General features: G+C 37.7%; 1 protein-coding gene and 1 pseudogene across 3 annotated transcripts; one reads left to right on the top strand and one right to left on the bottom strand.

The window, feature by feature from the left end:
• Positions 1-892: 892 nt before the first annotated feature.
• LOC127648957 (tRNA selenocysteine 1-associated protein 1-like) lies at positions 893-8,843 on the top strand. 3 transcript variants are annotated; one of them, XM_052133813.1, is made up of 9 exons: positions 893-1,035; positions 1,595-1,692; positions 5,228-5,327; positions 5,733-5,785; positions 5,942-6,073; positions 6,531-6,650; positions 6,857-7,094; positions 7,213-7,258; positions 7,384-8,842. In XM_052133813.1, the coding sequence occupies exons 1-9, from the start codon at positions 1,000-1,002 to the stop codon at positions 7,533-7,535; spliced, it is 975 nt and encodes a 324-aa protein (XP_051989773.1). In that variant the 5' UTR covers positions 893-999; the 3' UTR covers positions 7,536-8,842. The 3 variants fall into 3 exon arrangements, with proteins under 3 accessions (XP_051989773.1, XP_051989775.1, XP_051989774.1); XM_052133815.1 differs by lacking the exon at positions 893-1,035 and having other exon boundaries at positions 1,662-1,692; positions 5,572-5,785; positions 7,384-8,843; XM_052133814.1 differs by lacking the exons at positions 893-1,035; positions 1,595-1,692 and having other exon boundaries at positions 5,511-5,785; positions 7,384-8,843.
• A 32-nt stretch (positions 8,844-8,875) lies between these two features.
• LOC127648955 (fat storage-inducing transmembrane protein 1-like) lies at positions 8,876-16,847 on the bottom strand (annotated as a pseudogene).
• Between the last annotated feature and the right edge of the window lie 477 nt (positions 16,848-17,324).

Here is a 17,324-nt window from a genome sequence, read left to right as displayed (position 1 = left end):
AAAACATGTTAATGAGAACACATTTTTCTCATCTATCTTGATAAGCTGATGCGCATACAAGGACAATGTTTAGTGCATAATATGTACAGTGAAGTTGCAGTCAAACAAGCATTAAAATGCAAACTTAAAGACCAGTGACTGCTCAATGACAGTGAGAATGTCTTTCCAAAATGTCCATCACTGTTGACTTTAGTTGAATTTGAGTTACGAATGTAAAATAATAGGTAATATGATTTAAAATGTTGAAAGGATCCACGGTTACTCTTAGAACAACAACAACAAACGTAAATAATTTTTTCATTACATTTGTCCTTTGGAACCAATACAGTAGCTGATCATGTCTGTTAATATCGAAGTCTTAAATTAATAATAATCAGATTTCGTCTGTGTTTGAGGCAAAGCTATGTATAATGAGAGGCAATCCCTGAGCTACTTGCTAAATACACAACAAACGAAACGTTCAACGACTGATTTAATACGATACAGTTGTGTGTTTAAGAAATTAGTGGTGCCACATACCAACACAAATGGTTGGATCCCGAAAAGCGCAAAAATGTTCTTCGTAACGTGTTCATTTCTGCTTGAACAGCTTTCTTCCATCAATATCACACCAAAGTCATCACATGTTAGGTTTTTCTTCCTCTGCTGTGTGATAGGCAGGGATGTGAAAACTCACTACTGACCCCTGGATTCAAACTCAGAATTATACATGCGCCATGCACGGCTTTATTAATTACATAATTGTAATACAGAAACAAAGGCAATCGGCACTGTCTTCATTAATTCCTAGAAGATATAACGTGGTTCTCTGTAGTGAAGACTAACAAACAGCCATAAACAAACATATCCTGCCAGACTCTAGTCTGAGCGCTGCAAGACCGGAAGCGGAAGTGACTTTCAATTATCGTTGGAGTTCCAGTGTCACCACGCAGATCCAGAAGCAAACAGTGTCGCTTATATTCCACAAACCTCTGAGGTGCACTACTTTCAGCAGCCAAGATGTTTAACAGAATGACAAGCTTGTGGATGGGTGATGTAAGTTTTTAGCTTTTCTTCTTCTGTAATATCGTGTATGTACACAAACGATCCGCAACATGCGGTTTTAGCTCGATGTTGCGCAAGCATGGTCAAAACTTCCCTCAGATACTCGCCAAACTTGCCGAAAAAGAAAAAGAAAATCCCTCCTTAAATAGAGAGCAGAACTTGTATTCGATCAAATATGTCTCGCATATATCAATATGCATATATCACGCACTCTATTCTGCAGTTGTGTTACCGCAGGTTTATCGTTGAGGCCTCTCATATTTGCATAAGCGCTTTTGTGTCGTAATGTGAAAAATGACACAAACTACATGTCTGGATGATGTTTTTGAGATAATGTACTTACTAAATAACAGGGTCTAGTACAATAAACCAGACGTTATGAAATTAACTTGTGTCTAAAGTCACTGGTGCACGCGCTGCAAGGCCATGTTGTCACGCGGAACTCTGCACTTTGCCCAAAGTTATGCTCTTAGTAGACAAACTGGTAACATATTGTTTATACCCCTTAAAAGGTTTCCACAAGCTATTAATCTCATGATTTGTTTTACAGTTAGACCCATACATGGACGAGAGTTTCATCAAGCAAGCTTTCAGCACGATGGGGGAGACGGCCTACAATGTCAAAATTATTACACATCGAGTTACCGGGTAAGATCCCAGATGTATATGACTTTCTTCTACTGAACAAAAATGAAGATTTTTTTTGAAGAATATATCAGCTCTGTAGGTCCTCATGCAAGTGAATGGTGAACTGTCCTAGAATGATAAACAGAACAATATACAGTATCTGCAAAACCTACTGTAGGACAACCTAATTTATTCTAGCAGTCAGTCTGTGAGTACACTGGTGGTTTGTGTGCATTGTTTATGCGTGACTCATTTAAAGGCGCTTGTTACAGCGCTCATCTGTGGCAGTTTCACTGTATAACTTATGAAATGTAAACACAACAATCATAAAGGGAATGGGTAAGATCATACAGATCAAATAGTCTTGAGCATAATGTTGAAAAAGTCTCAACTTGTAAAATATAACAAGTCGTTTCACTCACAAACTAGTGTTTTTAGCAATCTCAGGTTACTCTTTGAGAATTATTTCAAAATAAATATATTGTTTTAGGTTATTTGTTTTTATTGCTGTAAGTAATGATGTTACTTAAATGTTATAGTAGATTGTTTCATAAAGTAATATGCAAAAATGATTGCTCCCAAGTAACAAGCATGAAGAAGAAAAAGTATGTTTTTGTTTATTGCCTCATGAAACAAAAGAAAATAGGAAATGGTGTGTCATTACATTCATCAAATGATCCTGAATTAAAACCAGCCCCAAAACAATGTAACAAGGTGCAGAAATGTTGAAATAATCCTCACAGTACGATATGAGATTGTCTTTCATCCACACAGACACATTGTGTATGCCCGAATCTCTGACTGAAAGAAGCCGCAGCAAATAAACTAACAAATTATTGATGGAAATATTGGCAATAATTCTATTATCGATGCGATTAATATTTCGATTTTCATGGTTCTCGGCCAATGATAATTCATGCATCCCTAATAATAAATATAACATTTCCAGTTTGGTTTCCAAAATATAGTTTTTTTTATTTTCCTTTCATCTTTATTATTCAACAGGTAATAATCTGTCCTTTATATTTTGCTCTGAAAATTTGCCTCTAAAAATTGTACATCCTGGCATTACAAGAAAAGCAGTGCTGTTGCACAATCTTCACTTGCTACTTCTAGTAGGGCTGCAAGATTTGGACAAATAGTCATATGGCAATTATTTCGAAAAAAAATCGTGATTGCGATTATGATGACAAAAAAAGGTAATGTTTTTCACGTGTTCAACTGCCAAAAGGTTACTGGGGTGTTTCACACTTGAGTCCTCTTAAGAAGAACTGAAATTGAGACCTTTTTTTTTTTTTCTTCAATTCACCCACAGACAAATAAATATATAAATGGTGAAACAATGAAAATGTCTCCGTGTTTAAATTGTACCCATCCATGTGGACCTGTTTTTGTCCATTTTGTAATAGGCTCTCAGTCCACTAATCATCATCATTTGTTTTTGAAACCCAATCAACTTGAATATTAGGGATGCTCCAATCAGGATTTTAACATCTGATACCGATCTCCAATTTTCATTTAATCAAATCATCTGTTGCTGATCATTTAACATTTTATTGCAGCTCTGTAAAAACTGGTTATATGTAAGCTTTCTGCTCAATGTCACTTCAGTGAATTTCCCTGTTGGTAATAACATAGTTGTTGCCTAGTTTTTGCTGTCAAAAATACTGTTGGCTGGTTGAATAATTAAATAAATACAAAATATTTCATTTTACTCTACTCTTGGACTTATACAAAAAACAAGTAGGCTTATACAAACTATTCGTTGTTTGTCACCATTTCATTGAATTATTATGGGGTGGTCGTGGCGTAGTGGTTAAAGCACAGGGCTGTTACTACACAGTACTTGAAAATGCTCATAGATTTACAAGTGTTCTGGAATACTGGTACAGCGCTAAGAACATCGTTAGGACACAGACTTATAAAGCACTGGGCTGTTAATCAGAAGGTCGCATGTTCTAACCCCACGGCCACCACCATTGTGTCCTTGAGCAAGGCACTTAACTCCAGGTTGTTCCGGGGGGATTGTCCCTGTAATAATTGCACTGTAAGTCGCTTTGGATAAAAGCGTCTGCCAAATGCATAAAATGTAAAAATGTAAATATAGATGTATCATATTTGCATTCCCTTTTCATTTAGTTGGATATTGGTAATATTAGTTCTCCTGTCCTCAGATTTAAACCGAGGACAGGAGAATGGAGGAAGAGTGCATATTTCTGGACTCTACATGTGCTACTGTTAATGCAGTTTGCTCAGCAGTCATTTAGTAAAGATATTTGAGTTATACCCCATCTTGTATTCCGCAGTATTATTATGATACCTGTGCCTGGCGGAGACTGAGATGCTGCTAACATCTGAGCACTTCTGTTACTCTAAGCGTGAGGTGGAGTTGTGGAGCACAGAACCACTCTGAAAACACTAATAATGCTCTAAATTAATATAGACTGGACAGAGCAGCACAAATAAAATTTGAAGCGAGCAGACGATTTAATTAAATCGCAATCCTTTAAAATTTAATAATCACTTGTGGTTATTGCGATTTCGATTTTTATTTTGCTTAATTGTGAAGCCCTAGCTACTAGGCTTAACCACTAGGTGGGGCAATATGGTGATGATGAAGACCAAGAGCAACATGGTGCTTATCATTTCTAAAGTTGTGCATACTCGTTTCCTGTCCTTGCTTCCTAACTCCTCCCTCTTAGGAAATGAAGAAAGGATGCAAGGAAATGAAACGAGAATGGAGGACTCATTATTGGAATATCCTGCTCACTCATGCATTACTTAAGAGCACCATCTCTGTGCTGCTGCATTACATCGCAGCACTTTCAGTTATGATGTTGAAACTTGATCAGTTGACACTACTGTTACAAAAGTTTGGGGTCACTTGCCTGAAATGTTTCTCATGATTTAAAAAAATCTTTTGATCTGAAGGCGTATGCTTGTTTAAAATTTGTTTTGTGGACAAAATGTAATTGTGCCATCATATTAATTTATTTAATTACAAAACTAAATTAAACTGTGTGTGTAATCTGTTTTAATGAACACCAATATCTAAGTGAGACAACTGTCAGGGAAAAGTGTTCCTTGTTTATGAGGAAAAATGAGGAGCTGCAAGATATTCAGGCTAATAGTAACGTTCACCATGCAAGTCTGAAGAGACTGTTTACTGTTGACATCTATTTTATGTTATTGCTTTCGTTGTTTTATCATGCTGGGAAAAATCCAATATTTTTGGTTTATATGTTCAAACAACAGCTTCATAAAAAAATAGAATGTTTAGACTTTCATATTTCAGGCTTTATAGGATTAAAACATTTAATGTCATCTTGTGGCCCCCTCAGCAATTTTGGGTCTGCAATTTCCTTATGTATCATCAATATCTAGACTAACTGGACCTCTATAGACCTATAATCACAGGTAATAAATAATTACTATAACTTTAACATTAAATATTACTTGATGTTATTTTTCTTGTATTATTAAAATGTTTATTTTCAATGAAGAATTGTTTGTTTGTACAGACTCATAGTATACTCTGTTCTGTCTATTTCTTCAGAGGTTCTGCTGGATACTGTTTTGTGGAGCTGGCAGATGAAGCCAGTGTTGACCGTTGTGTCCAGAAACTCAATGGGAAGCTGGTTCCAGGATCAAATCCGGTGAGATACCAAACTGCACTCATTAACTTGTGTAGTTTGGGCACTTTTATTTGAATTTTAATTTAATCACATTTATATAAAGATTGTTAAAGGAAAACATAACCAGCATGGCCCCCACCTTATATTATTAATCCATATATTACTAGTGATGGGCAAGTCACAGAGCTCAATTTCTTCTCTAAGGAAGGTGGTTGAGGCTGTTTATAAAATGCTTTATTTGAAGCTGGTGAATAAACTCTGTTAGGAACTAGCTGACGAATGGGATAAAGCCAGTACTGATTGGTGGAGGTATGTGAAAATAATAACGCTTCCTTACTCTAATAATATGACTCCTGCTAGCGAATTATGTCCTTACTACAAAGTATAATTGAATTTGCTAAATGGTTATTTTTCATTTATTTTCAGCCCAGGAAGTTCAAGCTAAATTATGCAACATATGGGAAAAGACCAGAGCCTGGGTAAGTTGATAGTTGTTCATGAATGCTAGAAGTGGCATAATTAGACACGGTGGTGTGTTGCACACCATGTTCAAACTCTTCTCTTTTTAAAATGTCACCTAACAAATTGTGGACTTCCTGTCACCTTACATAGTTCACCTTATTGTTTTCCTTCAGTCCAGAATTTTCTGTCTTTGTTGGAGACCTTACTTCAGAAGTGGATGACTACCAGCTTCATCAGTTCTTTTTGAAAAAGTTTCCCTCATGCAAAGGAGCCAAAGTTGTGACTGATCCCTATGGCAACTCCAGGTATGAAGCATTCAGCTGTCAGAGCTGTCCTATATAATCTTTCTTAAGTTTCTCTGACAGTTTGATCAACTGACCTTCAACAGAGGTGGGGTGGTTAAATCAGATGAGGTCTCCCATTACACATGCTTGGGAATTTGTTTACATTATTTTTAAAGCTTACTTTCAGTCCATACTCTTTACCCCCCTCCTAAAAAGGGCCAGACAATACATGGATGTGATTTGCATTGTTACAAATCTGCTAAAACTATTGTTTTCCCCATATAGGGTAAGCAAGAGCAACTCACAAATGAAGTGATGCAACTTCATGTTAAAAGTAAAAGAGAAGTTTCAGTTCTACCATCAAATTAATTTTTACTTTCTGAATACATATTGAAATATGCATATACTCTGCATGATGAGGCGCATGAAGAGTGAGTGGTCAGGTGCTGATGATCTAGTACTTTGTTGAATCATCCAGGGGTTATGGCTTCGTGAAGTTTAGTGATGAGAACGAACAGAAGAAAGCCCTTGAGGAGTTTCAGAATGCATCAGGCCTTGGAGGAAAACCCATCAGGATCAGCATCGCTGTCAACAAAGGGTACACTTTGACTAACTTTTCGTTTCATACAATAGAGTGCTTTGATTTACATTTAATCCTAATATTGCTTAAATATTTATATTTCAATGCAAATTCTTTATCATTGTATTATTAAAGTTCTTTGTGATCAGTAAAGTATTATAGTTAACCTTTACCGTAACAAATTCATATTAAGTCATATTATAATATTTTTGTTTTCATTACAGCAACAAATCAAACAATTACCACAACCAGAATCAAAATTACAACAGCAATTACCAACAGCAGTACTATCAACAGCCCTACAACAGTTACTATCCGCAGTGGGGCTACGATCAGTACAACAGTTACAACTACGGATATAACCCATATGCTACCCCCCCTCCAGTTCCACATGGGATGATGGGACCGCCCCCGCCCATGGGGATTCCCCCCATACCCCCTGACATGCATGCATCCACAGAGGTAACTCAGCACTGCAGCTAGTTGTCTTCATTTTGCTTTATTTCTAGTTGCCAATGTTTTTTGCCTTTTAGCCTAAACCATTTCTGGTCTGAAATTCTGACTTTGTTTATTCCTGCAGCAGTCACATGACACCACTGAGGATGCTGATGAGGACACTACAGAAGGTATTTTGTAACATTTAGTTCATCTGATTCATTGCAGAAAAAGCAAGCACGCATCATTATATTAACAATGTAGACATTCCCAATAGGAATATTTCCATGTGCTGACAATCATTGTTCTCCATCAGACCCAAACCCACAGGTGGATGTGGATGCACTAAACAGGCAGTACATGGAGCGCAGTGAGGAGCTCTACGATTCGCTAATGGATTGCCATTGGCAGCCACTGGACAGCGTCACATCTGAAATTTCTGTGGTAAATGGCTCATTGACTATCTAAACCAAATGGAGTCTAGGATTTGAATGCCTTCTGAAGGAACATGCTTTTTTTTATTATGCTCGGAGAGATTTTTCAGAGAATGTTCTTTCTTCTTTTCCACCTTTTTATTCTGAGCTTTATCCTAGCAGGCAATTTTTTTTCTTTGTGTGTCCATGACCTTTTGTTTAAAAGTGATGTTGTCTAGGTTTTGATGTATAGATTACATTTTTAAAAGGGATGGAAAGCAACTGCTTCAGTACTGTCATTTTTAACCAGGTGCAATTCTTGCTATTGCCTTATTAAACTTTTCCATAAGAAATTTGCAGTTAATACTCATGAATTAAGCATGCTTTGTGGGTTTAAAACTCGTGTGATTCTGATAAGAATTTTGTATCCCTTTAAAATAATACCCTGTTTGACACGACATAACTGGTGGATTTGCATTTAGAACTGTTTTTCAATTGATTTTGTTTTTTTTTTTTTTTAGAGATGTTTGCTAAACGAAACACCTGGGTAAAATTGAATAACCCACTGACTCTAGAGTTAATGCCTGTTCAGAAATATTACATACTGAAGCCCTCAAAATGAATCTTTCCTTGAATTACATGCATCTGGGTATGTCAATTACAAGATTCTTATTTAATGCTGAGCTCATCAGAAATCCTCTGGGTATTTTTGTAATAAAACCAATTGAGATAGTCAAGTATGAACCTAATAAAACAAAGTGATATCTCATGTGTTTGCATCTATAATTTTGTCTGAGAAGTCCGTTTTATAGGATTAAAACGGTTTCTAATGAATTGAGAAATTGTAGCATCTGTTCTGCCACTCCAGTTAAAATTTGTATTATGTGCATTTTGTTTACATACACCCCAATATGCCGATGGCTTCAAAAAATAAGCTTATTTATTAAAAAAATAAAAAAACTCAATGCAAATATTCAAGGGTTGAACACTTGCACACTTTGGATAAGCCAGTAAAAAGTACCTATTGGATAAGTCTGTAAAACCTCAAATATGACCGTACCAATATAAACAAACAGTTTAAAGTGTTTACGTGATGTTACACTTATTCAGCACAACTGGTGTAAGATTGTGCATGTAAACATGCTCAGTGTAAATTTGCATTCACTTTAGGGAGCATTGCTGTGTCCGACTATGCATACCTCTCTATTATATATTTATGCCAATGGATTAGGGTGTTTTAATGGTCATTAAAGAGAAGGGAAGGAGTACCCGAATGACCTACTATTTCTGGCTAGTGTCATCAACTATGGTGTGTGTGTGTGTGTGTGTGTACTGCGTGTACTGTGTGTACTGCAGCACAGCATGTAATAAACATTTTGACAAGGTTTTGTTCAATTTAACTTTATTTCACAATGAGTCAACATCCTTCTCTAGTTGATCACTTCAGTATTAGTTTCACCATATGTCTCGGATGTCTCATCCTGTTTGCTCTGTGTAGACAAAAGTCCCTCCCCTGGCCTACCAGGGCAGTACCAACTAGGTCCAAGTTGGTACCAGCCCTGGTACAAGGCTCTCCAGCTCAAACAACCCAAAGCACCTCCCAAAATCTGGTTAGAAAACTGTGGGAAGTAAGCCAGCAGACACAGTAGCAGGAACACCCAGAGACTCAACAGCAGGACACAGAACAGGAAGAGGATACACAGCGGGGCTCCAGAGGGTCCACCCAAGCTCCGGTAGGGCCCAAATACAGCAGTCTCCTCGGCTAGAAGTAGGCAGGAGGGCATCTTCAGAGACTTCATAACCACGCCACAACATACCAGAGCGGACACAGACTTCCTTTGTTTCACCTTCTCGTAAAAGCAATAAAGGTTGGCTATCTCCATTTGTCCCTGAAGCCAGGTCAAGATTGGGGCTAAGGGTCTGATAGCAGCTCCCAGTGGCATTCTCCAACAAACGGAGCAGTTTGCGGAAGCCCAACCACAGTCCACCTGCCACAGCTAGCCGAAAAAGTTGTCGTAGTGAAAGTGTGAGAGAGCGTCGCACTGAGAAAGACAGGACGAAGACAAAAGAGCCAACAAAGATAAAGGTCCAGCCCCAGCCTGAGCGCAGAAAAACCCTAAAAAATAAACAAAAAAAAAACACTGATTACTTAATAGGAAAAATAATCACATTACTAATTACGTTTAAGTTACTTTGTGAAACATTTGACAAGTGTTTTTCCACTCAAGTTCAAAATAATCTATATTTCCTCATTCGTTGTCAAAAACAAGTCATACTCGATGACTAGTTCAGCACGGCATGCTTCTCAACTCTCATAGAAACTCAAATTTACATATGAACAAAATTAATTCCTTATTCTACAAAGATCTTTTCAAAATATTGTAAACCAAATAATGTACTTAAACGTAATTAACTTAATTGAAAGTCATTAACTAATAGGATTACAAAACTTTTTATATCCAATGCATTAGACTACATTTTGACTTAAGTTATTCGATTACAGCAGTTACTTTCTAATCAGACTACATCCAACACTGGTCAGGGTAGATGCCATATTAAAATGAATGTGGATATAAAAAAGTTTGTAAAATGGTATGCTTTATATAAAGGTCCATGTCACACAACACAACTGGTGTTTGCTGGAGTTTTGTTTCTACTGTAATTCTTTATACAGATGTTCTTCGGTTTTTCATAACCTGAATAATCAGCACCAATTTAAACCCATTGAACAGACTGTACTTCTATCTCTCACAGCATTGTTTTTATTCCTGTCCAAAATTGAATATGGCCCTACTTTATAGTAAAGTCTGCTGTATGTATTAGGTTAATTCTCTTAATACAATTGTTTTCCCTTATTTTCAAGAAACTTTAGGTATCAAAGTAATGTTGACATGATAGAAATCCTTTTTCATGACAACACATATATGAATTAAACTTACAGGTGCACTCAGTATTTTATATGTTTATGTCGTCTGGGGCGTGGCGGTAGTATCATGCAGTACTTTTTTTGTGGCATTGTAGAAATTCACTGTTCACAGTCAGCCATTATTAATTTATTCCATGAGTGAAAAAATTAAATCATCAAATGTGAGTAGCATTCGGCTATTCATGTGATCTTAACATGGTTGCCTATATAAGGAGACCCTCCCAATATAGTAATAAAACTGCCTTCTATAAGGTTGCTGAAATGACTGGAATCATCATATTATGTGAGTGGTCATGATTTTATGTTTCAAAATTACAATGTATTTAGGAGAAAAACAGTTATTAAAGGGGTCATCACATGAGCAACAAACTTTTTCTTGATCTTTTGACATAAGATGTCATTGTATGGAAGTAAATTCTGGACTAAAGTCTTTGAAGCAAAAAAACATGTTGAGTTGCTCTAATAAAAAAAAAAAAATGCTTTTTATATGCGTTTTACATTTACATAAAAACGTTTGTGACCGGTAAAAATTCAGGCCGTTCTATTTCGCTTAACAAAATTTGCTTCCTCAAATTCAGTGGTTCAATTTGGTTGGGAATTCAACAATCCACATCCGGAAACTAGGAAAAGCAGCAGAGTACCGACGTACAATCTCCACCTGTTATGTTATTCGTTCTCACCAGTAGGTAGTGCAATGCAATCGGGTGTTGACTGCTGAAGACCAAAGCTACGGGTAGAGATAACAGCCGTGTATGTTTTGATCTGTTTTTCAAAATTATTCATGGGTAGAAAATAGATACATATTTTATTTGCACAGGTGGTTGGGCATGTAACACACCTTTCAACTGATTGGTCCACTGCTGCGCAACTTTTATTGCAACTGCATATTAGACGTATATCTCTCTCGTCAAACAACTGGACTAAGGAATGCCTGCGACACAATCTGTACTTGCCAGGGAAGGATCTATAGACAGGACTTTGTGCCAGCTTTCTTCTGTGCAGGCATGGGATCTGCAACCTACGTATGCCAAAGAAATATTAGTTGTCTTTTTAGAAATACGGTCATATATACAGCCTGTTTTATTTAGCTGTCAGCTATCAAAATCTTGATCAAAAGGTGTGGCGAAGCTGCGCACCCAACGTGACCCACAGGATGGTGCGGATGGAAAGAATGCAGTGAAGCGCAGACCAGTGCGTAAAATGCATTGGCTTTTAAAAATGTTTATTAAAAGATTGGCGATACATTGTCCAGGGCCTCGTTTCCCAAAACCATCATAAGTCTAAGTAGATCGTAGAATCCATCTTACGATTCATCTTAGTTTTGTTTCCCAAAAGTGTCGTAACTTACATGGTACTTGAAAATGCTCATAGATTTCTGGAATACTGGTACAGCGCTAAGAACATCGTTAGGACACAGACTTATAAAGCACTGGGCTGTTAATCAGAAGGTTGCATGTTCTAACCCCACGGCCACCACCATTGTGTCCTTGAGCAAGGCACTTAACTCCAGGTTGTTCCGGGGGGATTGTCCCTGTAATAATTGCACTGTAAGTCCCTTTGGATAAAAGCGTCTGCCAAATGCGTAAATGTAATGTAATACCGCACATGTTGTGTAGCATTGCTGTTACCGTTATCGCTTTTGGGAGTAAAGAGCAGATCTCCCTTTGATTGGTGAATGCTCCTAAAGAGCAGCTTCCACGTGTATCCTTACTTTGCACTCTGCAATAACACGGTGAACCTTGTTATAATCAATGAATGCTTGTTGTCATTAGCAGGACAATACAGTGTCTCCGCTGTCTTCGCTGATCCTGGAAGCTCTAATCTCAACCCACAGAAAATGACATATTAAAACGCACATCTGATGAATGCAGCAGTGATTGAGTAAAATAAATATAAATTTCTGCACAAAACAATGGCTAAACAAAATGCAATTATGTGGTGAGTTGTGTTGTACATTTAAGAAAATATTTTTAAATATTTCCAAACGTTTTTAAAGTTACGCACAAATATAATGAATTTGCAATGAGGAGCAGCACTATACGGTCACATTTCATCACTTTACATTTTTGAACAGCGCACGTCTCTCCTAAGTAGCGCTTAAAGCACGTCCACTTAATGTTCATGTTAAGGGCAGTTTTGGGAAATGCACATAAAAAATAACGAACGTTCCTAAAATCGCTTGCAGAAAACGCTCTTAACCGCTTCGATCAATCGTTATTGGGAAATGAGGCCCAGGTTATTACATAATGCAGATGTTTAAAGCGCTGATTGCTGTGAAGGTAGGCATTATGTATAATGTAGTGGGTGACCAGTCCCGAATTGGAAGCTTTTTTTTGTCTCATTTCATGTTTTTTTCCATGGCTGTGTTTCCTGTGGCACTAAGTAGAACCTTAGTGTCACTAAAGTAGTACTTAATCTCTATGGCACGTTTCCCAAAAAGAAAATTAGTAACATAAACAAATTAACGAGGGCTTTGAACCGCTCTAAAGTAATAAGTGCAACTTAAATGTACCTTTCTCGCATTTTCCACAGTTTATCAGAGAATAAGGAAAGTTTAATAACTTGTATTGATATATTTGGATCATTGGAAAGCCATAGCCAGAAACAATGCTTTGAATGTGTCAAGGTAAAATTGTGCTCAAGAACTGATGCACAATAAAATGATATTTTTTTGTAACTTTAACAACAATAGTTATTTACAAATGTAACCAATTTTAGCTTTCTAATTAGCCCTGTGTTACATTATAATGTATTTATTAGCCTTAACATATGAATGACACTTTTATCTATGGAGTTGGAAGGCCTGTTAATATATCAAAACATCAGGCTTAATATTTAGTCATAATTTATGAAAAACTTCTTTATAAAGAAAGTTCTTAAGAAAAAAACTTAAGAAGAATTCAAATTCTCAATTTTTTTTTTTTAAACATCGTAAATAACATCTTGGTTAGGATAACCTCACAGTTGTCTTAAATTCTAAAATAGAAGATGTTTAATGGATTGAACTGGGTTGTTAAATTTGTTGTCTATCATGTGGAGTCTAAAGTCGCAATGTGCTGTTTATGTAGAAATATGATTTTAGACCAAAACACATTTCTGACTGTTGTGTTTAATTATATTTTGATTTTCAACTTGTAAACCATGTTAATGTTATCACCAAATTCAAACAATGCATGTTGATTTAAAGCTTCTTAATGTGGTGACCAATCATGCTAATGGATGTGTTGCATATTGCGCTCTCTCTCCATGATCTTTAGAGTTCTAGAAACATAATAATTATAACATTAAGCTGAGACTTTGTTTTGCCTCTCGTTTCTGGATGCCATCGTAACTTAAGTAGTTCTTGAAAATGCTGGTAGATTTAGGAGTGCTCTGGAGTAATCATACAGATCTAAGAGCATCAATAGACAAGGGCTGGGTTTCCTGATAACATTGCAACTTGCTTTAACAATCATCTTAACTGATGTCGCTCATTATTTCAGGATGGAGTAAGGCCTGTTTCCCAAACCAGCATGTAGATCGCTCATTATACAGTAGAACTTAAGTGCTTCATTACGAGATACATTTTTATGAACTACTTAGATAACAATGCTTTCGGGAAATGCGACTTAGAGATTACGTACTACTTAATTGCTACTAACGTTCAACTTAGTGTTTTGGGAAACCCAGCCAATAGCCACCGCCGAGCCAGAGGTCCTCGACATGGCCGCCGCCGAGCCTGAGTTCCTCGACATGGCCGCCGCCGAGCCTGAGTTCCTCGACATGGCCGCCGCCAAGCCCGAGTTTCACGTCATGGCCGCCAAGCCCGAGTTTCACGTCATGGCCGAGAAGTCAGCATCTCACGTCATTGCCAATGAGCCCATGTCTGCCATGGCCAACGAGCCAATGCCTATGTCTGCCACAGTCAATGAGCTAACGTTGCCAGCCTCGTGTGTCCCAGAGCCTGCACCGCCAAATTCGGCCTCACGGAGGAGGAGCAGCAGAAGAAGGGATTTCGTCTCTGAGTCTCATTCTGTGTTCATGACCACAGAGGTCGTTCCCGAGACTCTGTTCATACCCACAACCACAGAAGTCATTCCCGAGTCTCAGTCCTCGCCCCTGACCACAGTGGTCGTTCCCAAGTCTCTGTTCACGACCACAAAGGTCATCTCCAAGTCTCTGCCCATGTTCACGACCACAGAGGTCGTTTCCAAGTCTCTCCCCATGTATACGACCACAGAGGTTGTTTCTAAGCCTCTGTCCATACCCACGACCACAGAGGTTGCTCCCACGACTCTGCTCATGTTCACAACCACTGAGGTCTTTTTCCAGTCAATTAGGACACTTAGTTTTGAGCCTCCCACAGCTCCAGGCCATATCACAGCCACGCCTCAGCCTGCTCCTTGCCATGTCACAACCGAACCTCAGTCTGCCCTATGCCATATCACAGCCAAGCCCCCAGACTTTGCCATGCCATGCCAAAACAAGTTTTTAAATTGTCAATTGGTATTATTAGTTGACTGCCACGTTATGTGTTATTCATTGTGAAACTGTGTTTTCTAAATGGCATGAATCGCATTGAAGGCCTAGACTTAAAATGCACAGGCTGGGTAAAACAGATCCAAAACGAATTTGGATAATGAAATTTTGTTTAATTATGTTGATTTTCGTAAATACACGTGTGTGTGGTGTGTGTGTGTGTGTGTGTGTGTGTGTGACTTGTTCAATGGAGTTCTTGTTCATTGTAAATATGGGAACGGCCACCCATGAAACAGATGCAACCACCACCTATGTGTAATGAGGGAGTGAGAGCTTTAAATCTCTTGACATTTCTCTTAATTTATGTAAGTTGTTTTGCATTATTTACTTTGCGTGCCATTTCTTTCTAAGTTGCCAATGCTTCTAAGCACTTAAAACTGAGATGGAGAGTGCGCTCCCATTCAAGTGCATTGATGATGAGAAACAAAGGTTGCGTGCTTTTCAGATTCTTATGGGTCTTTTCTGATCTTAGCATTTAAAAGCATCTCTACATGCTTTTCACTGTCCTTTTATGCATATCGCAGCACTGTTTTGTGGTGGCTCAGTTTTTCTTATCACTGCCCATTCGGCACGTTTTATGGCATATTATGATGTCACACGAGGTGGACATTTGCATCTTACCACCTCCAGAACTGCACATCAATGACTACTTTACCTTCTCACTTCCGTAGCCTTCCCAGTGGTGAGCTGTGAGATGGCAAGGAGAGAGCAGGTCAGTCAAGAGCAGAGAGCCAATCACAAGGGTGGGCGTTTACTGTCAAGTCTTAAAGGAGAAGTAGCACCAAAACCAAGCGTTTCTGACAAAGTATCAGAATGAGGGTGGAAAATTATCATGTTTTACAAATATATGATTGTTTATTGGGCAAAAAAACTTCACTGATATTATAATTGAACCTCAAGGAGCATATAAACATAAATAATAAAAATGCATATCATGACCCCTTGAAAGAAAATGTGCAACTTGAATTTGATTTTTATTTTCAATGTATTTTAGTTGTTCATTTCTACAGTTGTGCATTATTGTGCAGCTTACCTGTAGAGAAAGTGACTCCTCTTTGCAAAGACACTATACTGGGAAACCCATAGACTCAGGAGGGGGCCAAACAAAAGCATTGCTGACAGCAACAAATGAAAATGGCGTCGAAATAAAGCATTGCCAAGTAGTCCAGCTGCTCAGTCAGTAATGACCACAAGGAAAGCGTTAAGAAACATTTGTATTGTGAGCTTAACCACACCAGTGAATAAGAGGTAAACAAGATGGGTTATTGTGAGAGTACAAAAGTCAGTCCTACAAAAAATGTAATCAATAAACTGTGAAAGCTGCAGTTTGCAGTGTAAACAATCCTGATGTAGATGTCAAAAATTAAATTAATGCATTTTCAAACAATAAACTTATCAAATGATAATTAAAATGTTGTGTAAATAGCTTTTCCAACTGTCTGTTTGCAATGTTCACTGAGTTAGTTGCATATTGGTTTTCAACTCAAAACCATTTCATAGGATCACTTTTACACATGTATTTTGTATATATGCTTATAGTTTTAGACACATATACCTTTGTCTTTTTGCATTTAATCCAGGTATAAAGATTGCACAACTTCAGTAGTTTCCTCTTCATATAATATGTAACCTTCTGGAGATTTCCACGCCCTATCTCTCTTCTATTCTGTATCTTTTCAGGAATCTGGTAGCACTCCCCCTTTATGTGCTCACAGCCAACAACTTGCATTTACTCTGTGCATCCAAGAGATCGAAAATCCTGTTCATTCCTGATTCCGTGTTCTCTGTATCCGTGGGTCTAAATTATGTTGCAGTACAACTGCTCTAACAGTGGTTCTCTTGCACTTTTCACATAGCCCAATCATTCCCCACCCCCTCAGAACAGAAAAAGAAGTGTTGTCGCCTTCTGTATGTTCATGTAGATGGGTGTCATGCTGCATTTAGAAAGTTCTGTGAGAAAATATTATGCACAAAAAAACTCAACAAAAACGACAAAGGCCAACATGAATGTTTTCTTTTATCATTTAACAATTGACATGGACATGATTAAACTCTTCCTGATAATCTTTATAATGTCTCATTTTAGTTATTTATTATCGGTCTCTTGTTCAGTGGATGAACATACCATCATTGCTGTATAAATGCCACTTAGATTTACAGTTATCTTTTTAGTTAAGGGGTTCTTTTTTAATTCAGCCATATTCAGCCCTAACCTTTGTACTGCATATGCATCCCTCTCCACTTCTTTCTCCCTTCTTATTCAGCTGTTTGTGCTGCCTGTCTCTGTCAATCAGTGAGTCCATTTATGGCCTCCTGCTCCACTGTTATTTATACCAACTGCATTGTCTTCCCTGTCTTTTAAAAACACCCATTGGCTCCCAATCCCTGTTTTCTTTTAAC

Source organism: Xyrauchen texanus, chromosome 9, assembly GCF_025860055.1.
Source record: "Xyrauchen texanus isolate HMW12.3.18 chromosome 9, RBS_HiC_50CHRs, whole genome shotgun sequence".
Lineage (NCBI taxonomy): Eukaryota > Metazoa > Chordata > Actinopteri > Cypriniformes > Catostomidae > Xyrauchen > Xyrauchen texanus.
Note: the sequence above shows the minus strand (reverse complement) of the source record. Positions and strands in the feature narration are given on the sequence as shown.

Excerpts from the sequence above, each read along its gene's own strand:
- LOC127648957 (XM_052133813.1), top strand. The coding sequence starts at position 1,000 with ATGTTTAACAGAATGACAAGCTTGTGGATGGGTGAT. Across the intron at positions 6,074-6,530 it reads GATCCCTATGGCAACTCCAG|GGGTTATGGCTTCGTGAAGT; the intron begins GTATGAAGCATT and ends TGAATCATCCAG. Across the intron at positions 7,259-7,383 it reads TGATGAGGACACTACAGAAG|ACCCAAACCCACAGGTGGAT; the intron begins GTATTTTGTAAC and ends GTTCTCCATCAG.